General features: G+C 37.5%; 1 protein-coding gene across 4 annotated transcripts in view; it reads left to right on the top strand.

The window, feature by feature from the left end:
* GRB10 (growth factor receptor bound protein 10) overlaps positions 1-11,648 on the top strand; it is a 142,890-nt gene extending 131,242 nt beyond the window's left edge. For 3 of the 4 annotated variants that reach the window (XM_061995571.1, XM_061995570.1, XM_061995572.1), the window contains 6 exons: positions 2,192-2,269; positions 2,935-3,051; positions 3,917-3,983; positions 5,007-5,094; positions 7,712-7,805; positions 8,547-11,648. In XM_061995571.1, coding sequence (XP_061851555.1) covers positions 2,192-2,269; positions 2,935-3,051; positions 3,917-3,983; positions 5,007-5,094; positions 7,712-7,805; positions 8,547-8,693 — 591 coding nt within the window. In that variant the 3' untranslated portion in view covers positions 8,694-11,648. Of the gene's footprint in view, positions 1-2,191; positions 2,270-2,934; positions 3,052-3,276; positions 3,421-3,916; positions 3,984-5,006; positions 5,095-7,711; positions 7,806-8,546 lie in introns of those variants that run through there. The other variant, XR_009818661.1, reaches the window with a different exon arrangement.
* The last annotated feature ends 780 nt before the right edge of the window (positions 11,649-12,428 follow it).

The raw sequence follows: 12,428 nt of genomic DNA, 5'->3' as shown, positions 1-12,428 counted from the left end.
AGTTATCCTCTTCTCTCACGTTTGTCAAAGCATAGCATACAAAATGTGGTAAAAAATAGAGGTGTGAGCAAAGTGGCACTGCAGTACTTCATACGTGTTCACCAAAGTAGGATGGAGAGCCTTGAGCTCAGTCAACTTTATCTGCCTCTGTATCAAACAGATAATTTCCGATTTGGAAACAAGGACATGACTGTTTCTTCTAGCCACTGAAGTCAGTGTGCCAGTGTCCTGCTGGTGGCTGCCCCATGTCTGACTTTGCCCAGAATGGGACATATAACAGAGGGATGCTGAGAGCACTTGGTCTTTCTGTCCTGAATGAACAGTTGTCATTTTGCCTAAGTAGCAGCCCACATTGGCAAAGCCTTCACACCTCTCTGCCAAAGGCCTGTTTCCCCACCAGCATTTCCAACCCATTTGCTGAAGAAGATGCATTCCTGCAGCATGCATCCAAGGAGCTGAAAGCGCCTGAGTGCATCAGAAAGAACATGAGGTTTTCATCACTTCCAAGTCCAGTGGTGTTGACTAGGAGAAGACATGGAGATTCCCATCACTGCATCAGCATTGTTTATTCTTCCCCTCCTTTTCAATGTTTGCCACAATTACCTGTCCTCTCCCTGTGCATGTCCATCATGCAAAAGCCCCGTAAGCGTAGGGACAGCGAATGAGGCTGCTAGGCCTGCAGGTATGAAAATGCAGGGCCTATTCTCCATCTCCATTAAGCAGTCACCTTCCAAACCAGAGCACGTCTCTTTGAATGTTCTCCAAATCTAATCTCTTTTGTTGATTGTAAGAGATTCTGTGTTGCACTACAGAAATTTCTATTTGGAGTTGTTAACAAAAGTGAGGTGCACTAAGCCATAGTGTGGGCCAGATTGCAAGAAGGAGTACCAGTTACAAGATGCATATTTGGTTTCTGTGGAGCTGATGCTTCTGTTGACTGACATAATCTGCTTTCTAGTTACTTGACCTGACTCGTGTTTGATGCACACTAAAAATTATGTAAAAGTTTTAGTCTCCAGGCTATTCCAAGTGCTACTTTTTACCTCTCCTTTACTTTCCCTATTGACACGGAATTTTGTATTGTGGGGAAAGTGCTCAAACAGAAGATAATTATAGTGAATTGTGCCTTGAAGATACCACTTGTTCTGGAGAAATCAGTTACACTGGTTGAGACACTAATGTTCTTGAAAGGCAAGGGAAAACCTTCACAGCGTACAGAATTAGCTATTCTTACCAAATGTGTAGACATGCATCTTGCTGTGATCATCCAGGGGAATTTTTTATTGCAGTGTCACCTGTGGCAGCAACGACACTGCATGACAGTAATTTCTGTATACGGGCATATAACATTCACCCTTAGACAGTTAACACTAGAGGAAATAAGGGGTTGTTTTTAAGAAACATCTTTTAAGGAAAGGTGATTTAAAGTGTATAGTCAAGGAAAATTTAGTATGTGGCCCAAGGCTTCCGACTCTCCTTTTTTACTAGCCTACTGATTTAGCTTTCCATAGTCATGTTAGTTACCCTGTTTACAAAATTATATATACCATTTCAATTAGAACATTCAGTAAGCATTGTTGCTGTATTTCAGCACTGTGCCTCTAGGGGAGGTATTAAGTAGATGTTTTCCTACCATCCTAGCTACTATTGTTAAAACTGATCACGTTCAACAAGGAGCATGACTAGAATTCAATCACCTTATTTTTATGATGATAAGAAAAGTACCAAAAGAGTTATTTCCTGCTGAAATTTAGTAAATAAGCTAGTGAATTAGAAAGATTCTTATTTTTTTATCCTTATGAAAACCGAGTTTTAATATCCTATGCAGAAGGTTTTTTGCAGTTCACATTACTAGAAGGAGAGTTATATATACGTGTTCTGACCTCAAGCTTGTGAAAGCTTGTATTCTACAAGGAAAAAACATGGTGATAGCTGCGAGTGGCAGAAATTACCTGTGTATTTCAGTCAGGCTTGTAGAAGTGCTGTCTTTTAAACAAAACTACTCATGTATATTTACTGCTGGATTACCACTATTACTCAGTGCACATTGCTTTGGGACATCTTCTGATCACGAAAGTAATAAACTGGTGGCACCTTGCTCCAGTGTAAGTGGTATTATAAAGACACTACAGTTTTTTTTTTTCCTTGGGTATGTATTTGAATAATAATGTCATTGCTTTTCTGTTGGCAGTATGGAATGCTACTGTATCAGAATTACAGAATTCCCCAGCAGAGAAAAGCCATGCTTCCACACTTTTCCACTCCAGTAGTAAGTAATGAACTTCACCTCATTAATGTATGATGTTCGAAAAAATACTTTTGCATTTGCATTTTAAAAGTGGAAAATTTTGCACTAAAATGTAAATTCAGCATTGTGTAGCAAATCATTGTAAAGCTCACATTTTGCCTGAGTAGTTTACATGGTTGGCTCTCCATTATCTTAGGCTTACATGATCCACATGATTAAAAATCTTGGATACGTCAGGCACTTAGAGATACACAGTACAGAGACATTTGTCTCTGCAGAAGCCAGCTTAGGTCTGGCAAAACTACCATGTAAATTTCCTAAAATGTGTTGGGCCAAGAGCTGTTAGCTATCTGAAAGGGAAGATCCTATACTTAGATCCCAACTGGCCCTGAAAATTACTACAGTATAGTAATAGTACAAATGAGCAACTTGAGCAATATAGATTTTGTTCTCAGCTTTTGAATCCTCTCTTTCCCCTATGGCCTAAAAACAAAAGACATCTATTTTTGTGTCTGCAAATCTTTTGGAAGGGGGGGAAAAAAAAACCAACCAAGAAGTAAGTATTTTCTGTGCTGTTGAAGGGCAACTTTGGACAGTCTTCTAAAACTAAAACATTTTAAAATTAAACTCTCAAAGCTGATTTTTCCTTTCGCTGTTTTTTGAAACAAGTGAAAATTCCTTTTCAGAGAAGTGTATCTGAAAACTCACTAGTAGCAATGGATTTTTCGGGGCAAATAGGAAGAGTTATTGAAAATCCTGCTGAAGCACAGAGTGCTGCCTTGGAAGAAGGACATGCTTGGAGGGTAGCTATCTTCTCTTCTGTTCTCTTCTGTTTTTGTAATTAGTGTATGTTGAGAGCCAAAACACAGAGCTTGCTATGATGTTAGTGCAGTGCTGGTCACAGTATAGCTTAGCTCCGACCTGAAGCAATCACACTGCAAGCATGCAGATCTGAAAGTCAATGTCCATCTTTAGCAAAACTGTCACATTCACAACAACCTTCTACCACTGCTTCTCTGTCCCCCTAGTGTCCAGAGGAAAGTTGAGGGGGAAAGCAGACCCACCAGAACTTTACTGCCAGTTTGCAAAACCAGTCTCTGAGGAGGAATATGTCAAATTAAATGCTTCCCCACATGGAAGAGGCTGGGGCTCTGACTAATGGCTTGCTCCCAGTAAGTTTAATTGTAGAATATACAAGAGGCAGGACCTCTTGCAATGAAAACTGATGTAACTTGTTTATAGTGTCTTGTGGACAGACAGCTGCAGTACAAGTTTTCCCACATGCTCGTCTCTTAGGGAACAGGAGTCATTACTGAAGCACTGGCTGGTGCTTTCTGTACGGGAGGGAAATACTGCTTGATTTACTGAGTGCCTGGTATATTGCCTGTGCAGAACCATGTCAGACTTTTCTTTTTTCTGTCACTTTTTTTTTTTTTTTTTTTTAGATACTGAGCTTTCATCATTAACATCTGGCTTGTGTTTTAAGCCAACTGAAATGAGCTGCTTCTTGTAGATTAGCCCCCTTCAAAGTTGCATTTCTATTCTCATCTTCGCATTAAACTTGCCCAGCCCCCAGTTTCCTGTAAATTAAATCTGTATTGCATGTGCACCAGTTCTCTTCTGTTCAGGCTTTAGTGTGGATTTAATGGCAATTTATTTTCTCTATAGAAACGTAGCACAAGAATGAACATCTTGGGTAGCCAAAGTCCACTCCATCCTTCCACACTGAGCACAGGTAAATTTTGCTGGTCTGTAAGCACAGTATCAAAGGCCTCTGTGGGTAAATAAATGTTGTATTTAATATAGAGACAGAGTGCAGTCATGTAGTATTAATGCCTCAATATCAAATACAGTGTTTATTTATGTCTATCAGTAGCTTCTGTGTCATGAGCATGCTAACCCATACAGACATAGTAGGAGCTTGCTTTCCTTGAAGGTGTGCCCAAGCTTTTCTTCAATATGAATCTTCTGAAACTCAGATTTTGTCAAAATAAGAGACTCCATAAATGTTTTCATTTAAACCAATCCAGAAGTCAGTTCTTTGTTTTAGAAAAGCAAAGTCAATGAGTTATCTGTTAATCTTTAAAGAACAAAAATGAAAATCTTAAAAACAGAATTTATTCCATAATAACTGAATTATGTAGAATGACGATGCCTGTAACATGAGTCCTGAATGTTTCTTTGAGATTTTAAGTTAATAAAAATAATAGGAAATTGCCTATTAATATTCTGAAATTCTTATAGGAAACACAGCTATTTCTGTGTTTCTATCTTGTTGAACAGAATTTAAAAATACCACTTGAAAACCAATAAACATAAACATATTTGGAGGTAACCCCACCTTAGAAAGCACAGGCGAAAGTGCTTTTCATTATTTGGAGTTAAATGGACGTGATTATAACTCATTAGCTTAAATGTTGTGTTCTAAGAACTGTTTAGTCCCAGCATTTTCAAAAGGCTATGAAAAGACAGTGTTATAACAGATTTCTCTCATTAATCTAATTGTATATCTTCAAATCAGAGAAAACATGCAGATAATGCCCATCTACTTGGTATATTAAGTAGATGCAACACCTGGTGCACTTGTTTCATATTGATTCATTTTTTTATGTGGATTGATGAAAGATATTTTATACTCTGTAACAAAATACACCCACTTTTAAAATGTCTAAATAATTAGCGTGTGGGGAAAAAACTGTTGCACGGGTTAACTGTATTTAACCATCCTCACTTTCCCTCTTTTCCCTCTCACCTTCAGTTATTCATAGGACACAGCACTGGTTTCACGGCAGAATCTCTAGAGAAGAATCTCACAGGATTATTAAGCAGCAAGGGCTTGTAGATGGGTAGGTATTCCTGTTGCTTAGTGTTTACAATCTGATACTAGGTGTTATAGAGCACAACTGCTGTAAGGGTTTACAGGTTTGTGAGCAGTTCTGAGTAACCTGATTCTTGAGCGATCCCATTATAACCTGCCTGGATTTCACAAAGTCACAATATGTGTTTTCAGGAGTGGGTTCTAACTCTTATTTTGAAAAATAAAATAGTAACAAGACCGCACTTCAACTTCTTTTTCTTTTTTACAGGAGAGGCCATTAAGTTTTAGATAATATTAGAATTTTAAAATAATTAATTCTTGTAATCTGCATTGAGGACATATTTTTCATGCAAAGCTTTACCTAGCTGTTTGCCTACAGATTAATAAACAGCTATGTGTGTGCCCTTTTGCATGAATGAGAGCAGTTAATGATGATTTCGCACTATTTATTTCTGTGCTAGAGAAAAAAGAAATGAAAGTACCTGTTACAGCACTCTCTAAAATGTCTGTAGTTGAGATTTAAATATCTTCTGAGCATCTCTGTTTCCCTTATTTATATGTAGGTATGGTTATTTAAGGGAAGTTGCTTAAACTGCATTCACTGGTTCTTTATTTGTAGGATGGGAAGTGCATGGTTTCCTTCAATTCACTAATCTCACTGCTGTCAGGATTAAGGTAGAAGTTGGCTTCTCAAGAGACAGTCAAGTTCAAACCTTTCTTTGGCCTTATCTGATTCAGGAGCATGACTAATCTTTGTGAAGAATGAAATGCATTAGTGAATGAAATGCATTGCTCGTTTATATACACATTCATCAATCAGTGGGGTTTTTTTATTGTTCTGTGTTAAGGCTATTGGGTTTTAGCATAGCAGGTCAAATGGAAGAGAGGCTGAGAAAGCAAAGAAGCACTGCTGACTTCTTGGGTTGCTGGTCCTTTAACGCTACAGATCTTTGCAATCTCAGGCTCGTTCTGACTTGTCACCTTAGGAATCTAGCGGTTCACCTTTCTTGGGATTTTGGGATAAATGTGTTAGTGCCTTTGAGACGGTTTGGAATTTATGCTTAGCCAGCTGTGGAAGATAAAGATTGGTTAGTTTGGCTGTAGCGAGGTTAGTCAGCAGTGGCAAAAGAACCATTTTACCTGTGGGCTCTGAGATCTAAGGATCATGGTTTTCAGGTCAGAATAGTCTTGCCTGTAGTTTCCTGCTGTGAGTGTTCTTGAACAAAGGAAGGTAGAAAGTTATCAGTATGATACCTCATGTAAGATCTTCAGGAATGTATATATGTAACTGATAACCACCATCATTTGACTGTTTCTGGAAGCTGTTGTTGAGGGTGCGTATATCTTTATAGTCATTGTTTGTGTAGGCAAGCCAGTTGCTTGAGTTAACACTTGCAGGATCAATTGTGCTGAGCTTTGCTTTGTGCCACTAGCTAATGATACCATGCATTATCTGAAATGGCTAGATGAAAGATAATTTAGGGATACCTGCATGATCTCCAGTAACCACAGGGCAGGTAATATGTTTCTTCCTGTGATGGATCCTAAAGTGTAAAATCTTTGGTCTGTTTTCCACACATCTGCTCTTGCTAGGACAGAAAAGGAATGTTCAAATACCATGCATGGTTTCCGGTGGTGGCAAGATGTGCCTGTCTCCCAGTATTGAACCTACCCTGGTTATGACGGTGCATTTTTGTGGTATTGACATTTCTTAGTCGGTTCTGAGGAGCTGGAGCAAGTTCTTTCGGGTTCATAAGACTACAAGCACTTCCTGCAACTCTGCCTTGGAAAAGTGTGTTCCTGGCTTAGTGGTTAGCAATTATGAGGGCTTGAGGCCTGCCTCAGTACTGTGTTTGGCCATCTCACAGATCCACTACTAATTAGCGTGGTGAGCCTTACACCAAAGATATATTCTTCCTTAGTTCAGATATATCAAGGGAAAAGAAGATTTTTGAGATTTTTTTTTCCCATTTTCTAAGTTTGTCTTTAACTGTTGGAATTAGGACTTCAATTTTGTGGGTCATCTTAAAAAGTGAGTTATATAGTGTATGATGTTGCTAGCTGTACTCCTAAAGTATATTCTTCCCCCGTGATAGAGAGGGAAAAATACCGTGATTGTTTTACTGGAAAAATCAGTGTGTGTTTTCGCTATCTTGGTAATATGCTACTTAAGCGTTGAGCCGTTTCTCTGCAATTGCCACCATTTAACTTAAATGTAATTTTGTCTGCACTGGATTTCTGTAAAGTAATGCAGGATTCTGGAGAGTGGGAACAGATTCTCACGTATTGCTTTCCCATCTACAGAAGTACAGATTCACTTTGGGATTAAATGAGAACATTTTTTTTTTTAACTAGAGTACATATCAGTAGTGGAAAGCTCAGTTAGAGAGACCCTTGAAAAAACCCCTCATACATACATTCATCAGGGAAGAATACTGTCAGGTATCTTCCGTATCTTGTTTCTTCATCTATTGGTGTTGTGTAGCCACAATATAAAAGTTGAAAGCAAATTGTCAGTTATGGAATTGCCTGTTAGTGGAACTAAAGAAGAGTTGGGCAATAGCACAAAATGACTTGTAGTTCTGATTATTTGTGAAGAAATTGATTATGACATTCAGCATGTACTTAAAAATCTTCTCTCCTAGACTTTTTCTTCTCCGGGACAGCCAAAGCAATCCAAAGGCATTTGTACTTACGCTGTGTCATCATCAAAAAATAAAGCATTTTCAAATCTTACCGGTAAGTCTGTTATTTTTTGTACTGATTACAAAAAAAACCCCTAAATCATAAGGTTTTGCCAACATCTGAAGACACCTCTTATTAAAACTAATTAACAGGGATAGTCCCATTAGCAAATATTCTTTAGAGCGGTCCAATGTCTGATTAAAACTTGTTGTTAACATTGCCTAGAAAACCAGCGTAAGTCACTTCGGTGAAGAAGTAATGCATAAAACTTGTTCTCTGTGACTGACAGCAACAGCAGCACTTGTCTCCCTGTCACTTAGGCAAATGTAGAATAACTTGAGGAAAGCTTAGAAAGTTTTATTCCAGAGGTTATCCAATAATGTTGAGCTTAAAATAACATTACACAGATATGAGGAGAACCTATTTGATTTTTATCTTGATCAAAAAGAGCATCAGAAGTTTTAAGATCAGGTAGACCTGTTGCTTCATCTGCCAATTTTACAAACAGCTAACAAATATTTTTGGGGTATATTTGTTTTATGTAATGAAGACCAATGCTTTCTTGACAACTTCCAATAACTCTGCCCATGAGCTTTCACTTCCAGAAACAAAACATTTCAAGTTGGATTTGTCATTAAGTTCTTTTCTAGTGCTGTGCACAGTTTCATGAAGATCTCTAGGTTGTTTGGGAAGTGACCATCATTTATCTTGTCACATACTCAAACTCTTTATGTTTTGCCACACTCACATCTCTTCGTGTGCAGTCTTGACTTGAAAAGGATTTTGTTTCCCCAGTGTGAAGATGATGGACAGATATTTTTCAGCCTGGATGATGGGAACACCAAATTCAGTGATCTAATCCAGCTTGTTGAATTCTATCAACTAAACAAAGGAGTCTTGCCCTGCAAACTCAAACACCACTGCATCCGAGTGGCCTTATGACCTCAAATCTGACTCTCACTGAAGACTGGATTTGCTAGAAGAGTAACTGTAAGAGAACATTGACACTGGGGAATTGGCAGGTTTGTAAGTTGGTAAAAATAAATTAAAATATTATGCACCTTGGGACTCGATGGATTCAACAGGTGCCAACAGACCAAGATTGCTGGTTTGTCTAACACCTAAAGAGCGATTGCTGCTGAGTGCCCCAGCATCCCAAAAATGGGGGAGGGAGGGTATGTAAAACCATGAATAAATTTGAAACAAAACTGGAAGCTGTCTTGGCTGGGCCACTTAACAGGAACAAGTGTGAAGAGAAATCTTTGAAAAGAACTCTTGCCCTGGAATAATCTTGACAATTAAGACTAGTGTGTTTACTTTTTGTATTGAACACTTTTTTTGCACTCCTATTTTGTTTTGGATATTGTATGCAGCCTATATTAGGAGCTGATGTGGCTTTTAAAATTCATGCAGGAGTTGGGTATTAATCTGCACCCTAAAATGTATGGAATGCTTCAGCCTAAAAGGATCTAGAAGAAAATCAAGAAATGTGTGTGTGTGTGTGTGCGCGCGCATGTGTGCCTCAAAACTTCTCTGGAGACCTGAGGTTTGATGATCTGCAGATATCTTTGAAGAAGCAATGAGGATACAATTCTAAAAGAACATACCACCATATACATACTCTTAAAACTGTTGACTTGTAGCATTACGGCTGTAGTATGTTGATGGCATATTAGTGGCATCCAGTCATGCAAAGACTGTATTAGATTCTATGCACAAATTTTTATTATTGGAGTGGTGGTTTGGTTTTTATAGCCTTTTGACTGTTTTCCTGAGGAAACTTACTGTTACTAAATAGAGTAGGACTGAATGACTACACTTGTATTTGAAACCACCATTTTTTCTAAGAAGATTCTTCTGCAGGTAGTCTTAGTATGACAAAAGGAAGAAAAAAAAAAAAAATGGTGTTTTTAGCTTTGTAGCTCCTTGAATTTTAAGACTGTTTCAAAGAGCTCTTTCCATATAGTAAAGCGACAGTGACACAAATCTCTCTTGGGGAATAGGGCATAAAAAGAGCTTGTAACCCTTCTGCTTTCTGTAAGGATATGAAAGTTTACATGGTGAGAAAGAATGTACTGGGAATGGAAACACATTTGATTGTGAACTAGCTGCTGGCAGTATGATCCATCAAGGTAACTGGTGATCCCTGTGTCATACACGCTAAAGCACGTCAGTTCCTGTGGCAGACCAGCATGCATCCTGCTCAGCTGCTGGTTTGTCATCAGAACTACTTTACTGTTAATGTTTAAATCAACTATTTAATGTTTACACAATAATTCTTTCTGATGATAAATCAGTATTAAATTTAGACAAGTTCCACGTCTATCCTCCCATTGCAAGTATCATTCTTTGAACAACATGGTTGGCACAGGAACTGTTACTGAATTAACTTCCTAGTGCATCCCACAGTTAGTACAGTGAGAAGTATTCCACCCTGGGAACTTAAGAGAGCACAGTGCAGAACAGAGCATGCTTCGGGTGGTAAATTATTTATGCAGGCTTGTTCCTTGTTACTAACATTTGCTACTAGGTTTGAAGTCCTAGCCACGTGAAATGGTAGAGAAGGAAAACCAATCCTACACCTTCAGGTCTTCATGTAGTGTTGAGAATAGCTTAAGACAAACCACAACCTGCCTGAGTCGTCCATATCAGCTTATAACTATGTCAATGGTATAGAAACACTGTATTTTAGTTTACAGAACACATTTAGTATTTTTTTTCCATTTAATGTCTAGATAATAAAAATGAAGAAACTTGATTTTGTTTTTAGTAGAAGCCTTTGTTTGTTTGTTTGTTTTAATTGTACATAGTGAAATGAGTGTTCCTGCTTTCTAGACAATGTATTTTAAAACCTTGAAATTAAGCTAACTTAAGTCTGACTTCACTTTGCATGCTTCTATTTGGCCCCTATTAGGAGAAAAAAGATACTTGTATTGACTACATTACCAGTTTAATAAGACCATTTATGCTGTAGTTTTAAGTTTTTCTGTTTACATAGCTTAGTGACAACCATGCATTTTTCCCAGTAGGCAGATAGTATTTGCAGTGTTTCATATTTATAAAAAAAAAAAAAACCTTTGCATCTTATTTAAATTGAGAATAAAAGTTTGACTTATAAATCATGATTTTTGTATGTAGATGGTTGACTTAGTATTTTGTATTTTTCCCAGCTAAAGTGGGCTGTTTTGAGAAAGTGACCACCTTCAAAGTGGCAACAATCTTACTTAAGCAGATCACTGCTTTGTCTTCTTTCTGCTGGAAAACAGTCAATACCACCTTAGTTTTCCAACAGATTCAGCTGGCTGCCAGCTCAGAATACCAAGGACTGAAGGACATTTGACTCTTATTTTTATATTTAAATGACATGAATGTAAAGGGGATGCTCAGGGTTGTTTTGGAGCCTGTTGAATTTTTATCTTTTTGCCTGTGATTTTATTTTCTAAATAAATACTTCATGTAGCAATCTTGAATATGTTGAGAAGGAAAATGCCAAACCATTTTGGTAATGAGGTTACTAGTTAAGTTATGTTACAATAGGTGTTAAAAGTACAAAAAACTTTTTATTTGTTAATTAATCTTGAAGAAACACGTGCCTCAGTTTAGATGTTTTGTCTTATCTTTTCTGCACTAAATACCTGACAGTTTGACCAATCAATGCACCTTTCCAGTGGCAAGACTTGCTTATCGTAAATTATATTGTCACAATGCAAGATTTAGCGACTGTAAAATGGAATAAAGTTTAAAGTTTCAGGGAATGCAAAAGGTATTAACTTAAGAGACAAAACCTTTATTCAATATGCTTTGCTTCATACTGTAAATAGCTTTTTGGCTTGTGAACCTAATTGTAATCTTTCAGGTATTTTTGTACAAATAAGGGACTGATATTCTGTTTCTTGTAATTAGAAATAAACGTTAATACAATGCTATTCATTTTATATTGGAATGAATGTCGTCTTTTGGCTGCATCTCTGATTTTAATTCTGGGTTATTTACAGTGGGTTATATTAGACAACTTTGAAGAAGAGTTAAGAGGAAAATAGAATCTCCAAAGTATCTTGATTCTGGCTGCTCTGTCTTATGATTTCTATTAGGGCAGACTCCTTTATTTTAAAAATAACTTGTTCACCCCTGTTGTCTGAGAAAAATTATTGGGGATATTCTGCCTATGATATTTACAATATGCATTTGGGAAGCTTGTTAGAATCAAATCTGAGATATATACCATGAGCATCTTTAGGGTCATAAAAGCAAAGGTGTAACTCACAAAATGTACACTGTAAAGCACTATAGCAGTGTATGTACATGGCATCCTGTATAGCAGGATGACACTATAGCTGCTGGATCAGAAAACTCTTCAATAGTGTGTTCAGGAAGCAGCTGTTTACCCCTTTAATCCTTGTGTTTCATTGGTCTATCAGCATTTGGGTGGAAAAGTATATCTACACCAATGTGTCTTTGTATAAAAAAGCTTTTTTTTTTTGGGTGAAGGGAGATTAGTTGTTCTGGTAGACAGAATAATTGAAGACTATAAATGTTTCACTTTTTTGTGAAACAATGCGTTCATGTTTCTGCCTTGTTAATCCCTAGAAGCCATTCCATTTCAGGCCTTAGTCACACTCTGGCTTCTGCACACCACATCTTCACATGAGTTTGTATTGCACTGGGGCATAAGTTGTA

The sequence above is a fragment of the Colius striatus genome, chromosome 4 (assembly GCF_028858725.1).
Source record: "Colius striatus isolate bColStr4 chromosome 4, bColStr4.1.hap1, whole genome shotgun sequence".
In the NCBI taxonomy this organism is placed as follows: Eukaryota; Metazoa; Chordata; class Aves; order Coliiformes; family Coliidae; genus Colius; species Colius striatus.
Note: the sequence above shows the minus strand (reverse complement) of the source record. Positions and strands in the feature narration are given on the sequence as shown.